Consider the following 27,276-nt stretch of genomic DNA (forward strand, 5'->3'; position numbering starts at 1 on the left):
AATAAGCAGTGTATTTTCATGAATTTGAAATTAAGTTTCAGTGGCTTCTTTAATATCACATGAATACACAGAAGAGCAGATACAAGCAGGTATTTTGAAAGATATAGAGCACTTAATCTTTCAGCACAAACCATAACTCTCAAACTTGGTAGTATTACCCCAAATGCAGAAGTGATTCAGAGGCAGACATGATCAGAGCAAGAACAGATTTACTATCCCACTCCAAGTTGCACAAATATGGAGCTGATATAGGGCACACTGACAGACACCTCAAACAGCCCCACTCACATGATCTGTTTCCTCTTATTATTTTTCCCCCATTTCTCCACCAAAGCTTTTCCTCTTTACTACCTCATCACCTTCAAAATAAAAAACCCACGTTTACCTGTTTACCATTGGCTCCAGCTTTCTTACTTTACATCCTTCTTTGGTAATTATGATATGGTTCCCTGGTAATTTCTACCTTGGTTAGCAACCCTGTTAAACTGATAGAGCCTTTTGTAGTCTGCGGTGGCCTGCTGTTTCTCATGTTGCAGTCTTGTTAGATGGGCCACACATTACAGTGGGCCTTTTGCACACATACCTTCACAAGATTTTTATAGAGTGAGAAAAATGTTCTGCTCCCTCCTTCCCCCATGACACAGGACACCAGAGAGCCCAGGAGTGAGGGCACCCACCTAGGCTGTCGCAGAAAGACTCAAGTCTGGACTGCAGCTCTCCCATTACCCAAGAGAAGACATGATAAGAAAACCATCTCTCCCCATGAGATTGTTGGTTTTCATCTACATAGTTAATCAACTAGGGCAGGGACAGGAAACAAAGTCCTCTACCAGCTAGGTGATAAACTCAACCATAGGACCAATCATCTGTTTTCTCTCTCTTGCCCAACATCTCTCTTGTAATTTTTAGAATCTTTGCAACAGAAGATTTCCTGAGGGAGGCAACCTCAAGCCAGACAGGACCTCTGCAGTCAGTGCACTCACCAGGGATTTCGTAAACCCAGCATCACGTCCCTGCTCTGGCAAAAGGAAACCAGACAGCTGATCCACGTCTTTTACACTTCAAGTGAAGACCATCTCATGGGGTCACTAGTCATTATGAAGTCTGGCATGTTGTTTTTTGAAAAAAATCAACCAAGCACAGAGGAAACCTCTCAAATGAGTTGTATCAAAACTTATTTCTTTCCATGCAAATTTCAATGAAGTGGAATTTTCCAGTGAAAAACTATATTTTAAAAATCTAAAAATATAAACAAACCAAAAAACCCACAACACTTTAAAATGCACACTTATACATTAAAAAAAAAAAGTATCTTGATTTCCAAAGCTCTTTAATACCTACTTCATTGCCTTTTTTGCTGGCTTTCCTCTTAAAAGACGTTCTCTTCTTCCGCCGGGTTGAAGTCTTTAGTGAGTTCTACAGGAAAAAGAAAAAGAATACATGAAAAGCAAAACAAAATTTAGAAGACAGGCCAAGACAGAGCCTCTTTATGAAGCTCTACCATGCACGTCCACTTGGAGGATGATAAGAGTATCTGGCACATGCTCGAAATTTAAATCACATGCGCTGCATGCTTTACACTTCCACACCACCGTTTATGGAGAAAGCCACACACGGAGACCAGACTGGTGCTTTGGAACTGGAAACTTTCCCACGCTGTGAGGAGGGAAAAAGATCAGATGCTCCCATAGACTCACATAACACCACATGTTGTACCTGCCAACCCTCCCAATAGGGGTAGGAGACGCCCATTTCCCCTTCGGGGCTCCAGTCTCCTGCCCAATCAGGCTCGTCTCCTGGTATGGAGACTCCCTGCATAAAGATGTAATAAAAAACATGATAAATAAGATATTTTTCATGTTTTTTCTTTTAAGGAAAGAAAACAACAAGTTTTAGCTCTGGCAACCATTATGACTCAACATAACGTAGGCCACCATGGTGTATGATGCTGTCTCAGCAAAGTCACTTTCTGCCTCTTAAGAAGCTAGTGTAATCATCAGGTAAGGCATTCTCACAGAATTGTTAACATTTAAGGATTCTGGGCTTTGGTTTTTGCTTTGTTTTAAACAACAATGTTGCTCATCTACAAGTATATATATATATATATAAAAAAAACTACTTGCATTTTTGCAGAACCTAGAAAATTAGAACTTGCATCAAGCTATTCTCCAGACTGCTGATAGCCTGCTTAGTGATACTTAACCACCAACTGTTCTGATATGGTAAGAACAAACCAAAGGGGGACTTTTTTTTATGACTACAGTCACTAAATTAAAATATTTACAGGAAAATCTTCTCCCTTCCCTGTGATCACAATTTCGGAATATAGGAAAAAATGCACTGTAAATATTTTCTCAGCATTTCAACTCTTAGTCTAGCCACCACCATGAAATTCAGTATAACAGCAAATAGAAGAATGTCTGTTGAACTTTTCCAGCTTTAAGAAGGAAGCAAGATCCACTCATGTCATCCAGAAATAAATTTCTCTTCTAACCTTACTCAAAAGCATACTTCATTAAAAAGAAAAAAAAAAAAGGAAATAACCAGAGATCAGCAGTATATAAGCAGACAGTGACATGTCTGTCTTTAATCCAGCACACTAAACAGCACTACCACATTAATGCAAACATTTGCTAGAGTCTCTGCTTAATACCTAAAAACCAGAATTTCAGACCTTTAGTATGACACACCAGATATAGAATTTAGTGTTTTTTCCCTTAACTTCTGAGAAATGCAGAAAGCTCGTGACCTGGCAGGCATCCAACTGAAATGCCTAAAGACACTGTCCTCATTTTCACCCCAAATAAGAAAACCCAGCTGCAGAGCACAGAATCCCAGCCTTTTTATCACCTCTGAACTTTCCTTGTGGACGGTGACATAGTCACACCTTGCTGCTTACTGAAAAGGCTGAAAACAATGACTTTTACTCTTCCCTACTTGGTTACGTGCAAGAGTGATCTTGAAAGCATGATTAACCACAAGGATTGCACTAATCTGGGAACTGGAGCTAAGTCCCTTCTTGTCAGAGAAAGAGCAAAGACAGCTCAGTAAAATCCTACCTATATTAAAACTAGTTTTAAAATGTTTAAATGCCGTGGTCTTTAGAAACAATTACAACTTCGCTCTTTTCTTGCCTATGGATGAATACAGGAAGATGTATACAGCTATATTACAGAAACACTTCTAACTGAGGTCTCCATCATGAAGATAACTTTTTCATTTCCACTCTCAAAAAGGCAATAAAATATGCTACTTTTGTTTTGCAACTATGTCTCACAATTTTTAGCATGACTACATCTATAGTGTTAAGAGAATCTAAAGTTTTGCTGCAGTAATTGCAAATGCATGTTTATAGCAGATGAAAGGCAAAAAGCTGATTTTGCATGATAGGCATGTGTTCTTTGCAATCATGCAGAAGAATGACAGTCAAGGGTACTCATCAGTCTTCACATGGTAAACAAAAGAAATGGATGTGTACTACCTTGTCCACATAAGACGAATATTTTACAAACACAATGTTATTCAGCAAAGTGCTTGACAGGAAAGTATACCTTTAAGTTTGCACCAAATATAAATCCTAACTTGCCTCTAGAAAGGAAACTTCTCCTTGTGGATGTCAATTTGTTCATCTTCAAAGAGATTTTTGGGATTATGGCATGGTCACTACAGTTCTTCTAAGCAAGCTTAGCTAGATGAAGAGTTGAGGTCTTTGTATGATGTTGGGCAGTGTAAGGTCCGTGGACTACCTAGCATATGCAGAACCAGCAAATCCCTTTTACCCTTGTACATTTCAGCCTTCATTTTCAAAAGCATTTTAGCATGCCGTTCTTCACATGATGAAAATAATGAGCAACTTATGGGGAGGTCAATCTTGACCATCTTCTGTCTAAAAAACACAGTAAGACAAGCTAGCTGCCCCTCAGCAATCAAGTAAGGAAAGGAAGATGCATAGGAGTATGCACTCTAGCAAGTTCCATATTTGCTCACTTTGAACAGAAACCTAGAATTTTAAGTTACTGCTTTTGCCTTCCCAAACAACAGAAGACAGGTTGCATCAGTAAGTACATTAGCCAGATTCTCTTTGCAATCTGCTTTCCTCCCACAACACAGGCATAATGAATCCATTCCTTGTGGAAACAGCCACAAGCCTCCCCAGGTCACCAAGCCTCGCATGTAAAGGACGACCACTAGACAACAGGGGTTGAACAACCTGCTTTCATAAACTGGGACAGGGAAGTGATTTGAACCCCAGGAAATTGGAGCTGGCACCAGAGTACTGCCAACACTGAGCAGAAATACCAGAAACCAGTAAAGAAGTTACAGAAGTGGCTTGTGGTCTCAAAAACATGAAATAGGTACTGGAAATTTTCCATTCATGTAAATGAATCATTACATACAGGGCTACCACCTATCTCAAAACAATTTGAACTACTCTGAATTATCTTTATCTTGTAATCAGTTGCTTGCAAGAAGCAAAAGCTCCCCATTTAGAATGTGGGTTGTCAGCAGAGATTTGTCCTTAAGCAATTACAGCAATGTGTTTCCCTACCACAACATCGCTGGTAATCAGAGGGGAAGCTTGCTCTTTATTCAAGTCCAATAGTCCGAAAGGTGGTGACCCACATTGTACGTAATAAGCATGGAAAAACATTTTTGTTTTTCCAAAAAGGAGAGAAATAAAATTAAAAAGATAAGGAGAAATAAAAATTCAAAATGAAGGCAAGATCTTGCTATGAAAAGCCATCTATTCACTTAAAGGAACGACAAACAAACAGGATGAAGGCACCACTGAAATCAGTTCCATATGGAAAGGGAATTCAGTTCAGAAGTTGTCTATGACCATGTGGGTAATTAGAGCTGAGGAAATAATGTATAACAAAAAAAGTCTTCTACACAAATTTATTTTTATTGTGGGACATACAAAAAAAAGACTACTGTTTATACATATTTACTATATGAATTTGCAAAAAAAATTTTTCTATTCTGTAAATTGAACAAGATGGATATTTGACACTGTTCATCAAACCTGCATATAGGGTGAAGAGATTTATAATACTCCAAAGTAGAGCTGATCAGAAACAGCAGGGTTGAGAAGATGAATTTCTTTAAAACAGAACAAAGGAAAATGCAGAGTTCTGCCAAAAATCTGAAAACTCCAAGATGGTTCAGTATTTTGCATAGCAAATGACTTGTTACACACAAAATACTTTGCCCAAAACATGCTCAAACCAAAGATTTGAGACTTCGCCTCTCAAATCTCTGCCTGACAGAAGACAGGGATGCAGTGTTTTCAGTCTCTCTTCCTCCATGTCAATTCTGCAGGCAGGAAGCCCAGAGGCCCTGGAGGTGCCCCGTTTCCAGGGCTGGACTGCAATGGTTAGTGGATTCCAACCATGAGGAACACAAACTCATGGATCCACCTCCAGGTCGGTGACCCTTAAAGTCACAATTTCTGTGGCTACAGGCCAAATCAGAGCTTGCAGGCACTCTGCCATGGAGCCTGGTGCCTGAACAATCCCCAGTGAGTGGTAGGCCATATAGTCTCTTTAAGGACATAGGGAAAGCGCAAGACTTTTTTTTTTTTTTTTTTTTTTTTTTTTTTTTTTTTTTTTTTGTAGCAGATACTACACAGTTGCTCAAAATTAGCTAAGGAGAGTAAGTCCCTGCTGATGACTCAAACAGATTCTGAAATGAGAGAGGAAAAATATTTCTCTGCAAGAGGCTGCAATAAAACAAACAGAAGAGGAGGAATACGGAAAAATACATCAAAGCAACAGAGATAATTTCTCTTAGAATGATCAGCATCCCAACTTGGGCATTTTTCTAGTTTTATGAAGGAAATCTCTGGGTTGCTTAGTATCTTGTCTGCAGCCTGAGCTTCTCAGCTTCTTGCTGCCAGCTGGGACACAAAGCCAGAAAGGCCTTGTTTATTTTCCAGGGATGGGAATGCTAACATAGGAATTGCATATCACTGCTTAATAAATCTAGATTTTCTGTTAATTACAAGAAAAAAAGTCTGAAAATTGCAACAATATGTCAGTGGGAAGTTTCAATGTCCAAAACAATTTGTTTCACAAAAACATCGTTTCAGCGTTTCTTAAATACAGCTTTTAGCAGCATCTCTGTTTTTCTGATATCTTCAGAGTTTCTTTGTCTATTTCTTTTATTGCAGCCTGGAATGAAAACTGACTTTAAAAGAATGAGAATCCCCTTTTGTGTTTTGACCAGCTCTCTTTTGGATACCTCTCTCCCTATTGTGTGGACCAGTGTGTTACCCTCTCTAAAATGCATCACATCCATTATACAACCTGAAAGTCTAACATTGGTTACCTGCATCTAAGTGTGTATGTAAGATTACTGCTGGAATTTGGCAAGCACTGGTGTGAATAAGACATGACTGTACATTGATGACAAACTCAGACAGATACCAGTCTAGTCACAGCCACTTACTACAATTCTAGTTAATGTTTGTGGACAGTTTTCCTTTGTATTTGCTCAGCTCTATTTAATGAAACATGCTTGACTGCCTACAACATGGGAAGGATTTCCTGTGGTATAGCTGAAATCACAATAAGAGGAACAAACCTGATCCAGACTGCTCAGAAAAGAGAAGTCTTATTTATTACTAATTGTCTAAAACAGGGAAAGGAAGGAAATCTACTGAAGTGCTGGATGGAAGGGCGGGAAGATACAGGTTCATAGTCACCATGAATGTATGCTATGTTTCAGGGATATAGACAGGTTTGAACAAGCATGCCATAGTGGAGGAGGTACTGAGAGTCGAAGCCAGGCTGGCCCTGCAGAGCCATACAGCTTCAGAAACAGACATCAGCATGCAGTTACCTGAGGTTTCTTCACCTTAATGATCCAGGTGGGAGGCACAATGACAGCAGCGTGAGCCCCCAGGGAACATGGCTCCTCAATATGATGTAGCAAGAAACAGGTGACTTTGTTGTGAAACTAGAAGAGAAGAGCCAAGTCAATAAGAAAAAAGATGATGCATGGAGAGCTAGGAGAGAAAAATTAAAGTGCAAACACTGAAGCAATGTTCCAAACTTCACTGTCTTTCCAGGTCGTCTAGACCATGGGAGTTTTAGGAATGTAGACATTAAGGCCACCTTCCCTGTTCATGTTTTCTACCAAAAACCTGTCTATAGTTGAACACACATTGGACCACAATCCAGGCTGACACAGTCATATCTTAAGAGCTCATTGATCCCCTCAGTGAGCAGCAGCAAGACATCAATGGGAGATAGACAACAGCAGTGCAGCAGCAGTACTGTGCAGCAAGACATTTCTCCTAGAAAGAGTCACGTACCAGTCAAAGATTGTGGACTATCCTGAATGAAAGGAACCTAATGGGAAAAAATGAGGCTGAATCCTTGAGAAAAGAAATAGTGAGAGCCAGAACAAGTGAAATTGCTTGCAGTGAGACAATTCAGAGAAGCTGCTACCCTGAGTATGGTCTACTTACCGCCTGCTTGCACCAGGAACAACTAATGGCCACAATCTCTTTACTATGGAAGGAAAATTTCTGCTGAAAGCCCTGGAATAAGCAAGAGAAAAAGGATTAAATTCCTTCCAAATACAAGAAACTTAACACCTGTAACACTTGCCAGGTGACTATGCTAGAGTAAACCAGTTCAAGGTGCTCACATACATTACTTCAGCCTCAAAGCTCTTAGACACTGAGCCTAAATAAAATATTGACAGGATTCTTAGTGAAAGTTCTTCAACTGGGACATCTTCATACACACATTTTAAAAACATATCTTTTTTTTTTAATTTTGTATCTAAGATGGAAAGAGAAAAAGAAAGAGAGAGGGAATGACGGTTTTAATTTCTACAGATCTAAGACACAGATTTTTAGTTAAACAAAACTATTTATCATTATCATTCTTTTTCTCCCTAAATGTAGACAAGAATTTGAATTTTACTTTTTTTTAAAAAAGCTTTTTTTTAATACAACAGAGTGCAATCAACTACAATGCTATATGGAAGTGTTCCAATAGGGAAATTAAGTCTAGTGTTTTATTGAGCTGACTCAGATCAATATCTTTTTAGTCAGTTCCCAAAACAAGATGTCCTGATTCAAACCAAGCAGATATAAAACAAAGTATTTCTTCGTAAGTTTTAAAGGAGAAAAAATATCACTGAGAGCAAGTATGAGATTTTAGTCTCTTACGGAGGAGTTTCTCTTTGTAGAAAGTAATTTCAGCAGATACATCACTTGACTTTACATTATAAAGCTAGAAAAGACTATTGGATCACATATAATTTTCTTGTACATAGCATAAGCAACCAATAGCAACAGGAGTTATAATCTAAAAACTTGTGTATGGTTACAGCTTATTTTATTCAGAAAATAAATTGATGAATTGATCATGGGTTGATGGCTGCAGAGAAAGCCCGTCACTCCACTGGACAGCTTACGTTAGTCACTTCCACTGCTAAAATTAGACTTCTTTCAAATCTGCAGTTGTCTGGATCCTTTAATTATAGGGTTTTATCAAGCCTTTCTCTACTACGTTAAGGAGTCCTAACAGCACCCAGAGCTTTCTTCCTAATTGAAAGGCTATCTATCTATTAGGTCATAAAGTCGTGAGTCAGTTTTCTTTTTGACATGCTGAATCTCTTATCTGGTTTTCAATGCTTAAGATGCAGTATGAAGGGCTATCATTATCTGACTTAGCAACAACTACAAGAACACGGCCTTGCTGCTTCCACAATCAAGCTCCCTCTTGGAGAGGAGAAGACAGGGAGATGGGCATATGCAGAAAAACGAGCCCACTGGTGCTCAATGCAATGAGAATGCCAAGAGCACTAAGAGAAAAAGAGAATTAAATTAAGAAACAATAATCTAGAGAGGGATAGACTGGTCTTCTCAAGCGAGGAACTGAACTATAGTCTGTCCATAAATGGTGGCAGAAAACAGTCCTGTCAAGGCCCTGAAGAGGACAGTAGCAGGCCACCCCAGCTCGTGTTTGAACCAGCCTGCCAGATACACCACACCACCAGTCTAGGACAAGTGCGCAAAATTGTAGCTTGTGCTACCTAGATTTTTCTAAATTGTCCCCTAATTTCTCAAATTCTGCATTTAGAAAAACTCAGAGAGCACATTTTTTCATAATCAGAGTGACTTGGCTTGTTCAGGTTCAGTAATGGAGCATGGCCAAACGGCCTCACAAAGACAAGCTGGAAAGATGCTTCTGGCTGGGCAGATCCAGTCTGCCACTGAGCACGGGCACAAGAAGAGTGCACTGTCTCTTGGTAGCAGCTATAATAGCAGTGTTTTACACTGGACAAATTGTTTTATTCTCTCTCACTTAGATTACCACTTCTTAACATTTCTCATAAACCTTACTCCTCCTTGCCTCAGAATTTAAAAAAGAATTATTTCAGCCCCTCATGAACAAAACATTTTTTCATTTTCTTCTGGATTTAACAAGAAGGAGAGAAATCCCTCTCTCCACAAACTTCAATTAATAAAACCTAGAATCCAGTGCATTAATTCCACGGCCTGCCAGTGGTGTATTTTAAGCATACGGACTGAGCAGCTTGTCTGGTTCTGGATGGACCGTTTTTCATTTATTCAGTAAGTCATTTGGCTTTTAGGGAGTCATTAGAGAAAGTGAAGCAGCAATAAAAACATATGAATAAGCAGCATTTTTCCTCCCAAAATTGTTTTGCAAATGTGAGTTAATTCCTCCTAAGGTTATGTGTTTGAGTACGTTAGTGATTATTTGAAACCTAGCTTTACTTTTAAAGGAACTGAAGAAATAAAATGACAAATATGAGGTTGTCATTTCCAGACTATCACACTGGAGCTCCTGCATATTCCAGCAGAAATCATCTCTTCTTCCCAGGATTTTCCCCAGTAGAAAGAAAACAAAAAAAAAATAGCTTTTGTGTTTCATTTCTAGGTCATGCAAGAAAGTCTTATGCACAAATTTATAAATTTGGGGGTGGAAAATTAATTCCACCATTGTGAGAATATCAGCCAAAGAGTGCTTGATTAGCCCTGATTCACAGGAACACAGTTCCTGTGCAACACAGGAAATTCCATGTTGTGAGTTGCTCTTGTGAAAGTAAACAGTTGTTCATACCACAGGAAATATTTGGAGGAAAAGAGCACCTGAATCCCCAGCTTGCATGGGTGATTAGAATCTGCCCAAATAACTAGGATCAAAGTTCACATTAATATAGGCACACCTGCACACAAACACAGCACAGAAGGATACCTAGCTCCAGTGGGTCCTCGTTATCTCCCAGAACCTATTTATCATTAAGAATAAACCTATTTATCATTAGGATCAGTGTCAGGGAGAGTACAATTTAATATTGTACATATTTTCCTAAGGTACTTATTTCTTTTCTACAGCTCTCAAGAAGTCTTGCAGCGCATATTACTGTATGAAAGCTAGATATTTGTACAACTCTGATACTGTCAGCAACAGAAGCACTTGCATGGTGATCTCTGTTAGAACATCTGAGAAGTAGAATTGAGTTTCTACTAGAAATTTGAACTTTACCACCATATGCAGAGAAAACAAAGCCCTGCATCAATCCACAAGCCACAATGCATAAGAAAAGAGTTTCATAAAAAGATACTTTTACTGTGGCTGCACGCTATGGCTGTGGTAGATACACTGCTTTGGACACCACAAAATGATTCCTTTAATGATTCAAGGTAAAGAACAGCTACAAAGCTAGATTTCTTCAGTCTGCAAGAGAAACAAATGAAAGGAGATACAAGAGAGGTCTTTAAACATCATGAATGGTGTAAGGAATATGGCTTGAGAGTAATCATTCACAATCTCTTCTAATACAAGATCTATGAAGCATTAAATGAAACTAGTAAGTGGCAGGTTTAAAACAAATAAAAGTGTGATTCTTAACACTGCATGTATTTAAGCCCAGGAATTCCTTGCTATAGAATGCCAAAGATGCTACAAGTTTACAGGAACTCAAGAATGGATTAGGCAATATCACAGGAGAGAAAGTGACTGGGGGAGGGGGTGAGGCTTTTACAAAATACAAAGTCATCATTCCCGGAAATTAATGAGCTGCAAACTGTTAGAGGCCAAGAGAATACTCTGGAGATGCATAACTAAACACCTGCCCCTACTTACACTTTTCCATAATTATTTATTGCAAGCCCTTGTTGAATATTTGGCTTGATAGGACTTTGTAGCCTAAATGAGACTATAGAAGCTATAACCAGAGTAACAAGTAATCTGGAACAGCAGAATGATAGGAATGAAGAAACTATATACCGGTATTTTCAGAGGATTTTACTTTGGATTAGTTTTAGCCTGCTCCTGTGGACTGAATGCTCCTAGTGCTTGCGAGGCATTAGCAGAGCCCTTTTAATTAAATTTAATCCAAAAGGAATTCACGTCTTGTGCTCTAAGACAGCTCCAGGTGTGAACCATGGTATGTGGTGATGATCAGGAAATTCCCTTCCAAACTTCAATTCTCATTTGAAGTAAAACATAAACATAGTATCTCCCTTCTCCAGCTCTCTCAGAAGGGGTTAACAATCCTGCAAAAGGCAGACAACATATAAAGGTACAATGCCAAGATGAAGATATTGGGGAGCATTAATTCTTTTCTACAAGCTTATGGCTTCATCTCCACTTGCTTCACTCACACTACTATTAATGACCACTAAAATATTTAGCTACCCAATTTCAGCCATGGGACAAGACTAATAACTTCAAAGACAAATGAGGTCTACCGATTCATTAGTTATTTCACAAATAATGTTTTCTTTAAACTTACTGCCATTCCATTACAATGGCAGTCGCTTTTTTCTCAAACGACGAAAAAGATAGTGTTCCGTCAGAGCCATAGGAAATGTAAAAGAGGAAACAAGAGGGAAAAGCCTTTGGCTATAAGAGACTTCTTTGCCATTAAAATACAATGGGATTCTTTTACCCTGAATGCATAAGTGTTAGGTGTCCAGTGCTGTGGTTGCAATGCAAAGGAAACCTTACCTTTCCACACTGCTTACATTTCCCCTCCTGTCTCCGCCTGTGCACCCAGTGATGCCGAACAAAGTTCTGCAAGGGAAGAACAAGAAAATGTTACAGAAAGTGACAGTAGTTTGTACTCAGAGGCACAATCTGTGTGAAAACGGTTTACAAGCATAGAAGGAAGGGGCCCTTCAGCCATGTGTGATTGCCAATGAAATCGTTTCTGGAGCAAAATGCAACAGCTGCGTTACGGGAAACTCCAAACACAACCAAAATCGTAGGATGTGATGATGTCCTTCATCCTCATTGCAATGTAGTCAGAACTATTCTCTGTATGCTTCTACAAAAAGAAGATAGTAAGTATACAGGTCAATGCAGGGGAAAGGAAAGAGGGGAGGAAGAAGCACATCTCTCTGCTGGGGCTCTTTACATTCTGAATGGTGGCAGGAGATGGGCAAAAAGCAGGTGGGTGTGCAGGACTCCTGTCCCTGCTTCTGGGCAAGCGAGGGGGTTAGCAGGAGTCTCACCAGCTGCCACTTTTCCAGCCAGCACAGTGGAGCCCATGTGGCAGGGACCTGAACTACCTGCTAGCAAGCTGTGCAGTGACCCTAGTGCAGAAATGGAGGGGTCTGCAAATTTCCCCAGTTATTCTTCCTCCCTGACCACCAAAATCAGTAGCCACCTCTAATTCTCCAATACTTTGATTACTCTTGTCAAAAGGGATTGTCAGTCATATAAGACAGAGAACCAAAACAACTTTAGCATTCCTCCCTTCTTACTTATTCAGAAACAAACAAAACCTCCTAATGTTTAAACAAGTTTCGTTACCTTCCCTGGCTGGGATGCTTTTCTTTGGAGACATCAGCTTTAACTACACATCTGTCTTACTGATGTAAATAAAGACGATAAATACCCAGCACCTTAAAAGGGGCTGAATTCACATGGTGTCTGGAAGCAAGTCGTAAGTTTTTTTAAAATGTTTGATTTTTTTTTAGATGTTTAGATATTTAAAGATGTTTCTAGAAAAAAAAGTGAAGAGAGAGGCTAACAGGAGGACACAGAGGCAGAGAAAATAAGCAAAAAAGACAAGTTCAAGATCAGAAAGAAAGAAAGAAAGAAAGAAAGAAAGAAAGAAAGAAAGAAAGAAAGAAAGAAAGATCATACTAAAAATATAAGAACACAGAATGGCTGAATGAATGGGAAAAGAGACAGCAGAAAGATGAAATGATTCCTGATAGTGTAAGTAATATAGTGCTTTAGCTAGAATTCATGTTAAGCTCATTCTGGGGAGGAGAACATGTCCCACAGGAAGCAAGATCTCTGTCTACAGCTCCTCTGAATCTAAAAGCACTGCTACATCTCCACATCAGGTGAGTCAGCACACAAGTAAAAGGAAAAAAAAAATGTCACTTGTGCGTTACTTACTTCTCTTGGAGATCTAGAGCCCCCTTCTCGGAAAGTTGGTTTGCAGCGGAAATTAATCTGCCATTAAAATAAAGCAGTTAGGGTTGAAAAAGAACCAAGAAAGAATTTACTCTGCTTGTTAATCTAGGACTTCAAAAATATTGTTAAAAACATCAGCTTCAGTAGTTAAACAAAGTAACTTACCTGGCTGTTATAAAATCTCTCTTCATGTGTCATAATCCTGCCTCTTGACAGATCTCTACACAGCTCTTATCTTCACTAATGCTACACCTACACAATGCTTCACTGATGCTAGAGCTGCCTACTCAGTTCACCTGCTTAACCTCTCTTCCCCTGGCCTAGAAGAAAACTAGTTCATCTGCTTTTATAAAGAAGGACATTTGCACCCAAAACAGACTTAAGCTGAAGTTTCAGAAGTCAATGGGAGTTGGAAACCTAACCACACAAGACTGTTTTGCGCATCTCAGCTTTAGGTCCTCATAGATTAAATCTTTGGAGAAAGCACAGTTCTTGATGTCTTCATTGACATTACCCGACATGTTTCTGCCTTCTGCTTAGACTGTTTATTATAGATCGGGTGCAGTTAGGATGAATCATTGTTAGGAAGTCAATGTTTGATAGTCTGGAGGCACTTGAGGGTGAAGAGGGCTCCATGAAAGAAACGGGAAGGAGGATGGATTCCTCCAAAGTGATATGGGAAATAAAAGGCTTAACATTTCCAATTGAAACAATAAAAACTTCATTTTTGAGGAAACAGAAGAAGAAGTGGTACAGTCCAGTAAACAGTGGGAAACGGGTAGTATCTTATGCTGCATTGCTTATAATAAATTTAGTTGTCATGAGCTGAATTATGCTGAGTTTAGCTCTGAAATTTTAAGAGGCCAATTTTGTGCCTGACAGGAAACTACATTTTCTAGCTTCAGTCTTTAATCTTGAGTAGAGAGAAATTACTTTTTAATCCTAAAAAAATGTGAAAGCCTTAGGGCTTCTTTTCTTGGTGCATGGGGTTTGATAGAAAACTACTTAAAAAAAAAAAAAAAAAGAAAAAGAGACTTTTGAAGTGAACTTTTTAGCAAGTATATTGTAAAAACACCGATGAAAAACTAATCTGCTGTACAGTGTTTTGCAGGCTAGAAGCTTAGCGAGGGAATTACAAGAGTGCCACCCAAGCCAGGTTCCAGAAGGTGGCAATGTCTTACCTTCTCTAACTGCTCCATGCACGCGTTGTGGACCACGATCTTGCAGGCAGCACATTTCCTCCGCAGAGCTGACTTCTGCAAGAGGAAAGGGAGGCGTGGGTGCGTGGAGGTGCACTGTGCACGGGAGGACAAGAGTTAGCCAGGAAATGGGAGACATTCCTCTCCTTGTATAACATATATGAATCCTCTCCTGAAACTCGCAACTGCTTTAGATATTGAAAAGAAAAAAAAAAAAGGTCGATTTTCTTCAAGATGTGAATGTTGTGAAAGACAGGGGGACACAGTAATCCCGTTTGTGAACAAGAAGTAAAAGGCTCATTTTAGGCAGCAGATAAGGCTGTTACGGTGCAGATTGCAGGGCATTCCTGAAAGGAGCTGCCTGCCGAGATGACGGGCAGGGCTAGTGAAGAGAGAAGGAAAACACACACAGTCAAAGTGCTGGGAGCAAATTTTGAAAAAAAAAAAAAAAAATCATTCAATAACACAATAGTGAATTTGATAGACCTGACCACTGCCTTGTTGGAAGAACTTGTGTCATTTGAGGGAATGAAAACCTCCTCACCGACCATTGTTAACTGTGTATGAAATGTTACGGCAGGGACAAAATTCTCCATCTAATTAGGCTGGTTAGTTTTATTAATATCTATAGGGCTTTTAAAATAATTTCAGTTGAATCCTCTGGACTGAATCTTACCAAAGGCAAGAGCATATATCCAGGAGAGAGGGAATGGACTTAGGATTTTTCTTGTCTTGCATCTACTCAATCTAATAAGCTAGAATGAAGTAATATTAACAGAAGTTTACCTTACAGATCTGACTTTGAAGGACAGAAAGATTCTAAACACAAGCTGAAGTTGAGACCGACCTGCTTAAGATTTTTACTTTTGCTTTACTCATGGTCATGAAATCTAACAGATATTTTCTTTAAAACTTTCAATATCCTGTAAATAACACTCAAGAAGAAATAGGGAACATAACTGTAGCTCACAGCATAGCATAACTACTACAGTTTTATTCTGAATTTCATCATTAACTAAAAAAAAAAAAATCATGGGAGGGCAGGATGGGCTTGAATGTTTCACCCGAAGCATCAGTGTTATAGAAAATTCTATATTTTGAGGAATTTTGAGGCTTATTAACTTTTAACAATTTTTTTTTTTATTTTCTAGCTTTACCTGGAGGAGTGAGATGACATAAAGCAATCAATCTCCAAGATGAGAAAGTTCAGAAATCAAATAAAGGTAAACCCTTACAAGCAGCTACTTTTTAAGTGGCTGAATTTTCAAGGCATTCTCTTGATTTTTGAATGCTGGTGCCATTGCAAGTAGCTTACAACCATTTATAGTGAAGGCTAGCAAAAATTCAGACTTTGCTTCTTTTCCATCATTTTTCATTACTCTGCTTTATTATTAAAAGTCAGGTCCAGTTTCCAAAGAATAAAAGTCACATTCCATGTAACGTCTTCTACAAAGTTCATGCAATTACAGGTGTTTGTTTGTTTGTTCTTTTTTTTTTTTTTTTGGGGGGGGGGCATTTTTTCCAGTTAAAATACCTGATCTAGACACATTCTGCATGTGAAAAGTCAAAGGAAGAGCAGGGTAGGCTCAGAAAGATCTAGTGTCTTCAAAATGCGTATGCAGGGGGGTTGGACTGGATGATCTCTAGAGGTCCCTTCCAACCCTAAGCATTCTATGATTCTATGAAAAGATTCGAACTGGAAAAGCATTAGCTGTTTAATGGATCGAGTTAAACTAACCCCGGTTGATGTTAATTGGATACCCAGCTCCATTTCTACTTCTTAGGTACTCCAAGCCCTATACACTATACCATGTTATATAGACAGATACTGCTTTCTCCCAAGGGGAGCCCATACACTAATAATTGAAACAGAAAGGAATCTCAGTCAGGTCAAGCAAAGGCCTGGTAAGAAAGAACTGACAAATTTTAAACTCTCCTGCTTCTGACATATGGTTCAACATCCCCAGGGTTGCTGGCTAGAAAAGGTTGCCATCATCGAGAGGTGTCTTCCAGCATTCCCAAGGGAAAATTTAAGTCAGTGGGTCTGATTCATCAGCTATTGCTTCCAACTTCGATAAAGATACCCCTTTAAAATGCTAAGGCCCATCTTGTCAAATCAAACATAGCACATAATTAAATTTCCATGCTACCTTCAATGAGCTAAACTGTGAAGAAGTTTTTGCTCTGTTTGGCAGGTAAACTTCTACTAAGATAGTAAAGAAGAGTCACACTGGGTCAGACTAAAAGTCCATTCAGCCAAAAATTCTGTCTCCTGCTTTGGCCAGAAGCCAGTGCTTTGGACTGAAGTAAGTAGAGAGCAAAACACAGTGAAACCTTCCTGAAATATTGGCCCCAAATCAACCTGTTACTATTGGGAATTTGCTTGAATAGGTTTGGTAGCAACAAGCGTGCACTTCCGAGGCTCAGCTTTCATATAACAAGCCATCGGACAGGTAATTCGCTCAGGAAGTTATAGGGTGGATGGATATTAAATTAGAACTAGAGAAGTCATTATTGTTTTGGATCAAAGTGCTCCCCAAAAATGGAGGTACTTATTGAATCAAAATGCTTGGTTTGCATGAAATAATCTGAGCAGTTTTTAACAAAATCAAAGAGATGGTATCACATAGAGACCCAGGCACTATCTGCAGAGACCATGAAGAACAGGAACCCCACACATATGCTTTGCAATCCAAGGGTCACAATGCTGTCTCGAACATTGGCTCAAAGCTCAGAATTCCCGTCCTACCAGCTGACCTAAATACTGAGGGAAGGATTTTTTCATCTCTTCTGCTGAAGCAATTCAGCAGAATGTGTAACAGTGACTCCACAGTCAGCCCAGGTTTTGAGATCACTCCAGTAGAAGTTATTCTAATACGTATAAAAAAGGTTCCACAAGAGAAGGTAAACCTTGAATATCCTATTTACTGCTAGAGAACACAAACAAAGAATTTGGATAATTCAGTTTAAATCCTTGCAGTCATTAAGTAAAAATACAATCAGACCCCCTACTCTCATTGATATATGTGCATATATAAATAGACTGATTTCTTTCAACTTTTCTGAAACACTTCAATATCTAATCTTTCTTCCTTACTATGTTAATCAAATTACACATTAAATCCTGTGTCATTGTCTTAATAACCTGGATCATTCAAAATTCTCCAACCAACACAGTATTTAATACTAGTCAAATATGAGTCCTGCTAGGGCTTTCGCTTCTTTTGCATTCCTTTTCTGGAAGCAAAGGCATCAACAAGAGCAGTAAATAATTAAAAGCTTCTGAGCAATGTCTCTGTCTAAAGTCAGGCTCTTTGCCTCAGAAACAAAGCAGGAAAACTGAAAATGTAACACTCACTGAGAATTTGACTTGACAGCTTTCCTCCCCCAGGTAGCAGAGGTCCCCAGAAACATTGGTCTCCAGCCACAAGTGCTCTCCATTCACAGCATTTTCCTAAGGAAAAATGATTGTTAACTGGGTTTGAGAAGTCATCCAGGTGACTAAAGAATATTTCCCAGAAAACATGAGATTGATTTCAATCCCCAAAGCCAAACAAACAAACAAACAAACTAAACCCTCTCACACACGCACACACTGTTGAACATTCTTCAGCAGCACAAAACCATCACTATATTGCCCTAGCTGACCATCCCTGCTTAAAGGATGCTGATGATAAAGTGAATAATGTGTCATAAATCAGAATGGATGTATTTTACTGCACAGATAACTTTTTCTGTCATCTTCCTGCATGGTGCCCAGTTTAACTGGGACTCTCAGTTTCATAAGCATGAGATACACACATAGTTTTAAAGGAATTAAAATCAAGGGAGATGAAACAAGAATACAAGCACTAAACTCCACAAAACTTTGAAAACTAAACTTCCACAAATTTTGAGTGTCCAGCTGAGACTACACCTTAATTTTATACACCAAAGAATAAGTTAAGCAATGCTTTCAAAAATAAGGCTAGCACACCAACAGTTAGAAATGATTATCAAGGCAATGTTTGATCTTTCTTTGAAAGCCTATTCATTTGACCAAAACTGACCCTTTTTTCTTTAAAAATTCTTAGCGCTAGGAGATGTGGTTGCATAAAGACTCCAGTTTTCACTATACTGTAATGCTAGCCTAACTTAAAGAATACCTAAAAAGTTTACAGTATGCTGTTTAAGCACAGTGAATAAACAGGAATTCTGTTCAGCCAGAATTAGAGCATGATGGAAAACGCTTTGACAGCCTCTGACATTTGGTTCCCACACTGCAGAAGTCACAAATGATGACGCGCACCAAACAGATGGCGTCCGACAGCAGGATGCTCTGAAATAGCCATTTTGGTTAAAATAATTTATTTAAAATAACACTGACAGTTTCAAAGTGATGAAATGCGAAAGTTTCTCTTTGCCGTGTGCATTTCTTAGGTAATGCAGAGAAGCAAAACTGACAAAATGCTTTGGCTTTGGGAGCACAAGTGCATCCACAATAGTTCAGAATTGTGCAAGCGGCTCCTACAACAACCAGTCCTCCCTTCAAATAAACCAGGAGGAAAAGACCAACGCGGGATTTTCTGGTGAGAATTCTACATGTCCACAGGTTTACCTGCATCAGAAATTCTCCCATTAAAGTTAGGCTCAGGATTGTCCCCCACCACAGTGTGCCAGATAAGCAAGCCTTGGACTCCTATGTACCGCTGTGGCGCTTTCATTAACCTTTGATACATGCTGTCCTGTGCTCTCATTACTTGTCATCCTTTTATATGCTTGCCCTCTTAAATATAAAATTTCCTGTGATGGGGATTTTCTCAAACAGCACAAATCATTTGGGTGCAGCCTCTCAATCCTATCATAATGCAAAATAACTTTAAGGACTTGAAAAGAGATCGGTAAACCTTCAAGCTTACTCAGATGGTAAATTTATTTCCTTCAAGTTTCTCCTCAGACTAAAGCAATTTTCTCTGGCAAGAACTACATGAGTTTTTATGGCATTTCATGGCAGTTCAGTCATTTCATACTAATAAAATGACTATGTGCACTATCTTGTCCAAAATATTAACTTCCTGTCTGGTTTATGAGCCAGGCAAAACAACAGGACCAAAGCAGGAAGACATGAGTTTGTCAAAGAGTGTCCAACCTGAGCTCATTCCTTGCTGAAGAAAGATGTAAGTTCATGTTATGACCTGGAGCTAAATTTTATAGATTATAAAAAGATGCTTAAGCAGGATCAGTTGGGGAAGCTATGTAAGAAAGCACAGCTCTCGGGGCATAGTTTTGAATTAGGAATTACAATTCTGTTAAAAAGAAAAGAAAAAAAAATACAGATTAAACACTCTTCAGTCCACTTTCCACCCAGGATTTCTAAAGATAAAGTGGCCTATTTCCAAAACTTAGTTTAGACACATTTCGAGTTTGGTCTCTGCTGTTCCAGGCTCGGTCATGGACTTATATGTCTGACTTCTATATCACTGTATAAATAAAACAAGTAAGTAGTCTTTTTAGTCCATGTTATTATAGAGTTTAGACAAGACCAGGTAATAAAAACATACACATTCTGTTACGGTATAAATAGCACACCTCAGATATTCACTGCCACTGACATAAACAGTTTCATGGCAGTGTGTGTAAAAACTCACAATTTCAGTTCCAGCAAACCGACATTTCAAAATCTTTCATCCTGAATCAAAGCAAAAGATTTCAAGAAACAGCCTTCCAAAAAAAACTTTGGCAGCCAATTACTTCATCAGAGCAAAATCAAAGGGGATTATATGTACTTCATTGTTTTAACTTTTACAGGGCACTGTCACTTATATGATGAGACATCCTGTTACAGCTTATAAAAATCAAAATGATTAAGTAAAAAGAAAAATGTTTTGACCTTTTCCAAGCATATTTTTCCTTTGTTTCCAATAGATTTTTTTGACAAAAATCAATGCATTTACCTAAGCATTTTAACTTCAGCGAATCAGCATTTCCACTCAAATTTACAGGCAAGATTCCCCAGTGTGACAAATTGGGGTACCCCACCTGTCCAAATATAGGCTGACAAAAGTTACTAGAACCACCTCTAGGCTGAGCTCCTGTTTAACAAGAACCACCCTGCAACAAAGTCCATGTTATTACTTTTACACTTTTATATGGATTTATTTTCCCACAAAAGATCTGAGTTCAGCAACAATTCCACAGCTAACTTGCTAATTTCATTTATTTTGCACTTGAGGTCTTTATGCTGGGTTTAAGAGCAAGCAGCTACTAAAGCAGCAGTCCTCCTTTCCTTGTCCTTGAGCCTTCAAGACCAGCTTCGAGCTCTAGCCATTTTCCTTGTGCGAAAGCACATGGCTCAGTTCAACTGGCAGAAAATACAGATCATTTTTCTATCGGATCCAAAGATGAAACGACTCACCCTGCGACTGCAAAACTGCTGGCTCAAGCAGTCGTGGAAGTGAGGCTGATACCTTGGGTACCCCTTCATGCTAGACCAGCCCAGCTGATCATGCTTTTAGGCTAATGTGTTTTGCCTTCATTCAAGCAACACGTTAGGCAACATGCGAGATAAGAGGGATGCTGCCCACTGGCTTGGATAAAACAAGAACGACTTTGGCCTAATATTCTGCAGTTTAAAAAAGAGCTGGGAAATCTGCCCTTCCAAGGCTGGCTTTCCAGCCCTTCCAAGGGCTTACTCAATACCCTGTGAAATGCAAGGGCCCCCGCTCAGCGCGGCGGAGGCAGCTGCGCTTTCCTGGCAGATGCCGCCTGCCTCACAGGGGACCCGTGAACTCACTCCGCTCTCCCGGACGGGGCCTCCCATTTGATTATTCCAGATCCGTTACCGCTGTAATAGCAAACAAAATTAATTTCAGCACGAGGAATGCTCCTTGCATATGAAACAACAAAAATACACAGTGCCCCTGAGGTGAAAGAGAAATGGGAATTCAAGGACTGGGAGTTTGGGAACAATGTAATTACATGTGCATGATCATGACGTGCTGTGCACATTTCACTAAGTCAACTTATTGGGATATTTTCCCCCCCTCTATTTTTTTTTCTTTTAAGTACCCCAGCATGGTTAAATGATAGAGTCAGTTAACTGCTTTTCAAAAGCCCTCAAGAATCTCCACACTTCCCTATTCACGTTGCAGTCAGCATGGTTTCAAAGTCAATGCAAACAATCCCATGTACTTTAATTTGCTATATCAAGCAACCATAGATATTCAACCACAAGAATCCCCCAATTGGCCTAGCTTGATAGTTCAAAAGAGCTATAACGCCACATGTAGTGGGAGGAATAGAATATTCCTCCACCGTTGACTCTGCTGGAATTTGGCAACAAAAAATTTCAAGGAACATTTAAAAATAAACCATTTAGAAGATTTGCCTTTTGTTAACATCCCATTCAAACACAGGAATCTTCTTCCCAAATCTACCTTTAGATGAAAAATTTGTGATTAGTGTTTAATTTTTACAATTCCAAAGATAAACGTGATTGTAAGCAAAAATGCTTTTTGCTTTTTTTGGTGAGCTCAATATCAAGCAGAAATAAGTTTGGTTGGGCTCCTTTTTGTCATGTGCCTAGCTCTTACATTTGGCTTATGTTTCATCCTTAACTCTTAAATTTTAGAGTTGCTAATGCCCATGTTGCAAATAATGACCATTTCCCAGATGCGGTTGTGATTATTCGTATTCTCAGTTCTAAATACACCTTAATGCATTTCAATTTGAAAACAGCCTGCATGAGCCCCCTTTTTAAATTATGATACAGCTATAAAGTGATACAAAACTGAAAACATCCAGGAGATACACTACTGTATCATTACTTCCAAAAATTTGAAAGCACATAGTGTGCAACTTGCACACTATTTTCTTTTTGTTTTAACTTCTAGGGCTAGGTTCATCATATTCTCCGCATATCTTCTGGAAGAGCTTTAATCACCTTGAGTGATGAGGTCAGACTCAGCATCTTGCCTGTCTCCTCAGCTGCCCTCCATAGGCATCCGTACACAGGTGCACACAAGAACACACCAGCCCTTCCTCCGTGCCTTCCCCACATCCCTGTATCAGCTACACACACCTGCATTCCCCGCTGAGCTTCTGTGATTCTCATCACCACCACTGAAAAAGTATCTGTATGCAGAAGCAGAACAACATAATATTTGCCTTCATGTAGGAACACCTAGATGATAGCAACTGAGATGGTGATGTTGTCAGGAAACCATTATTTTGTCTGACAAGAGCTTAACTTGTGGTAGCAATGGGAAAAATAGTCATTTTTAAGAAGGGCATCTCTAATATCACACTAATATCACTGCAACCTCTATCCCTCTGAGGAAGATATAGCAACAATTTTGAAAAATGAAAGCCCCCATATTCTTTTTAGATCTCTCTAGAAAGAGCAATATTTCTCAAATTTTGATGAAAAAGAAACAGCAATACAGGATTACTGATCCTGAACGCACTGCTTCAAATATTATCTGTGAGCAAAATTTCAGCAATTTTCTTAGGGTGTGCATGGAGTTTACACTCACCACTATTTATTTAAAAGGACCTAAACACCGAATACTACATTATACATAGAACATATTAATGTCAATACATGCATTAACATGGCTGTTAAATGTCTTAAATTTAGCGTATCATTAGGCACTTATGTACAAACACTATCTCTGAAAATTAGTGGACAGCACAACTGTCCACTAAAAAGATGAATATAATGTAGTAGATTTATAGCAAATTCATATTCATTTATTATACATACATTTCATAGTCCACCTCAGTGTTCATTTATCTAACCAATATATACTTTATCAGTGTGTCAGTGGAGCTGTGATGAGAGACAGTGTCAAAAGTCTTGCTTGAATAACATAAATAACATCTTTCGCTCTCCCCTCATCCATCAAGCCAGTCAACCTTCTACAATGAAATATCAGGATGACCATAGATAATTTATCCCTTGTAAATCCATTCTGACTACCCCCAATCACACCTTCTGGTTCTTATTATGTTTGGAAATGGCTTCCAGAAGAATTTGTTCCATCACCTTTTGAGGGATCAGGTAAGACTGTAGTTACCTGGGTCCTTTTTCTTGCCCATTTTGAAAAATTTGCTTTCTTCCAGTTCTCAAGATCTTCCCTCAGTTGCTGCAGCCTTTCAAAGACAATTAAGAGTAGCATTGTAGTGAAATCAGCCAGCTCTCAGCTCACATGGATGCATCCTGACAGGTCCACAGATTTGTGTGTCCAGTTTGTTTAAATGCTCCCTAACCTGATCCTCCTCTACCAAAACTAAATCTTCTTCTTCCAGGCTTCCCCAAAGGTCTTAGAGGCTTGAGATTCCTGAAGGCCAGTCTTACCAGTAAAGACCCAAGGCAAAGACAGCAATGAGTACCTCAGCCTTTTTCATGTACTCAGTCACCAGGTCTCCTGCCCCATGAAGCAGTGTGCCCACATCTTCCTTGGCCTTTTTCTGCTGATACACTTGTAGAGGCCCTTCCTGTTGTTCTTCACATCCACACCAGATTTAGCTTCAGACAGTCTCTGGCTTTACTAACCCTGTCCTTGTAGGAGGCATATACAAAGTATATGAGTATCCTGAGTAGCCTGACTGTGCTTCTACTTTTTGTAGTCTGAGTTCTGTCAAAAGGTTCTTGTCCATCCATGAAGGCCTCCCACTGCCACTGTTTGATTTCCTTCATGTCAGGGATAGACTGCTCATGAGTTTGGAGGAGGTCATCCTTGAAAATCAACCAGCTCTCCTGGATTCTTCTTCTCTCCATCTCTCATGGGATTCTCCCAAGCAGATCTCTGAACAATCCAAAGTCTGCTTTCTTGGAATCCAAGGTTTTTTGCCCTTCTTCCTGTTGCAGGATCCTGAACTTCATCACCTCTTGGTCTCTGCAACCAAGGTTGCCCCCAGCTTTAACACTGCAACAAGTCCTTCCTTGCATGTAAGGATAAGATGCAATGCACATCCCCTTCTTGGCTACTGAACTACCCATTAGGAAGTTATCACTGATGCGCTGTAGAAACTTCCTGGATTGCTTATTCCCTGCTGTGTTGCCTTGCCAGCAGATATCAGGTTGGTTCAAGGTCTCCCCTGAGGATTGCAACTGTGAGACTTCTTCCAGTTGCCTAAAAAAGGCCACATCATCTTTTTGCTCAGGCAGACACCCACAACAGTGGCGCCTACATTGGTCTGCACTCTAATCCTGATCCATAAACTCTCAACTGGCTCATCACCCATCCCTCAGCAGAGCTTCATACCTTCCTGCTGTTCTCTCACACAAAGGGCAGCTCACTCTCTGCAACATCTCAGTCTGTCCTTGCTAAAGAGCCTGTACCATCCATGGCAGCACTGTAGCTGCACAAGCTGTCTCACCATGTCTCTGTGATCCCAATGAGATTATACCCCTGCAATCTTCCATAATTTAGTAGAAAAGAAAAGTTTTTCCTGGTTGTTACAGTATCCTGTACAAATGAGTAGACTTTGTCAACAAATTAATTTTACAGGGGCAGTTAAAATTAAGACCTCCAAAACTGATGCCATTGCTCTTCAACTTCTGCTCAGTCACATGTTTTTTTATTCTTGTTGAGAACTATAAGATTTTTTCTTTAAAAAAATAAATTTATGGTATAAGAGCCCTAGTTATAGGCAATAAACACTGACATAGGAGGAGACAAGAAACAGATTAACAAGCTCACGGACAAAGGCAGAAGAATAACACCATGATTTTGACCAGTAGGAAGATCAACACACCAATAGTCTTGTGGTGGCCAAGATTTCTGTAGGCACCAAAGAAACTGAAAGCTAGAAGGCAGTACTTACACGGAAATTATAAGATGAATCTATATGCAAGGCCTAGATCCACAATGCTATGTAAGGCAGAAGAAGGTGCATACATACTTCTGAGGATCTTTGCTACAATTGCTAACTTGATCATTTAGCAAGTAGGAGTGACGCCCGATAAGAGAAGGGAAATATGTATAAATCTATCACGGGATCAGGCGCTTAAGATGGTTCCTTTTTGGTAAGGCACATCTTGCCTAGCTCTCTGCCTGTACCATCATCTGTTCCTGAAAACCTGCTCCTCACAACAGGTGACAGTATAGGCAGAGCTATGCAAGATATGCTTTATACCCTGTTGTGAAAAGACTGGATAGATTAAAGCACAGATTAAATTCAACAAGTTAATAAGTTCACTTGATTTGTTGTAAATGTAGAAAATGTGATGAAATGGCATTTGTACATATGTGAAAGAAATTAAACCCCAGGGATGACATATAATAATCAATAATAATACAAAAAGAATACTGCTCCTTATGTAACGGGTCTTAAGAAAGGTCAGAATCATCACCTTCATTTTACAGTTACAGATGCTAATATAGAGAGAGGCAAAAACAATTTATCTGAGTTTATTCAGTGGCAGAACAAGGAACAGACCTCACATGCCCTAAAGCAGTCTTCTATTCAAAAGACTATTTGATAAAGGCGCTGCTAAGAAGTAATGAAAATGCAGAACATAAGCAAGAATATTTCCAGTTATCAGTGTGGAGACGACAAGGAGAGATACATTTTCTTCTGAGTGACAATTTATGTTCATGTCATTTAGACTTTGGAAAGAGCTCTCATCATGGGTCCTTGGAGAACCATCCCTCGAAATACTAAAGAGTAGGAGGATAAAAACAGGGATGCAACAAGCACTGATTAATGCTTCAGTGACTAAATACAAAGATTTCCTGTCCAGCTCTAATACATCTTAATCTGAATATCCTTTCACTCTATCAAACGTGCCCTTGGAATTTAACATCAAGATTTAAAACCTTCATTTTTTTTTATTTTTTATTGGCATTTACCATCGGTTATAATATTTTTCAGCGTCTTCAGACCTCCAAACAATGCCGCTTTTATATTTACTGTGCCTCAGATTCGCAGAAATGCCTTTCTTCCCCACACCCATGTTACTCAGGTGGTCAGTCAAGGATATTTCCAACCGCAAAAGCCTTTCATTCACTATTGTGCCCCTCTTCCCAGGAGCCACAGGGCTGCCTTATTTTTCTGGTAAAAGCATGAAGCAAAGTGGTTATGCCAATCTAAGAGACTGAATTGACCAAAAACCTAAGCCATGGGCCGGGAAATAAAAGCTAATGCAGAAGTCATCAACTTCAACTAACTTCACTAACCAACTAACATCAAATCCTGTATGTTACTACATATTGGCATTGCATGAGAAAGTATCTGGCAAAACAAGTAGCAGACAATGTCATTTTTGGAAAGGACAAGTTAAGGTTGTTGGATTATTTTTATTATTGTTTTTAAGTATGGTTTTGAAGGGTGTTTAAATTATCCTGTACCTAACCTTCACATATGTAAGCAATCCTTTGGATTTCTACAAAACGGCCTGAATGGCTGAAAGCAGGCACATGTTTTAGTACTTCGCTGAATAGTGTCCTGAGCTTCCTAGAGGGAAAGATGAGGTTATAATTTCAACACAAGTCCTTCTGTGAGATTCTCTGCAAGCTTTCAAATTCATTTTAACGCACTCCTCTCTACCATATTGTAGAAGATCAAAGGGAATCTAATCCATCCTTCTGAAGCACAGAATAATTTTATCCCATGAAACCTGCCTCAAGTGCAAAAGCTGCCATTAAAGTAGAGCACATCACTTAAGGAAG

At 39.2% G+C, this 27,276-nt stretch overlaps 1 protein-coding gene across 2 annotated transcripts in view; it reads right to left on the bottom strand.

The window, feature by feature from the left end:
- Positions 1-27,276, bottom strand: part of DGKI (diacylglycerol kinase iota) — a 203,907-nt gene that overhangs the window by 99,696 nt on the left and 76,935 nt on the right. For both annotated transcript variants that reach the window (XM_088521610.1, XM_088521611.1), the window contains exons 3-10: positions 17,979-18,074; positions 14,603-14,677; positions 13,404-13,460; positions 12,000-12,065; positions 7,475-7,546; positions 6,844-6,960; positions 1,717-1,812; positions 1,342-1,416 (exon numbers count right to left, since the gene is read on the bottom strand). In XM_088521610.1, coding sequence (XP_088377736.1) covers positions 1,342-1,416; positions 1,717-1,812; positions 6,844-6,960; positions 7,475-7,546; positions 12,000-12,065; positions 13,404-13,460; positions 14,603-14,677; positions 17,979-18,074 — 654 coding nt within the window. The remainder of the gene's footprint in view (positions 1-1,341; positions 1,417-1,716; positions 1,813-6,843; positions 6,961-7,474; positions 7,547-11,999; positions 12,066-13,403; positions 13,461-14,602; positions 14,678-17,978; positions 18,075-27,276) is intronic.

This window comes from Tinamus guttatus, unplaced genomic scaffold, assembly GCF_059628265.1.
Source record: "Tinamus guttatus ecotype Peru unplaced genomic scaffold, ASM5962826v1 Tinamus_guttatus_pri_ptg000125l, whole genome shotgun sequence".
NCBI lineage: Eukaryota > Metazoa > Chordata > Aves > Tinamiformes > Tinamidae > Tinamus > Tinamus guttatus.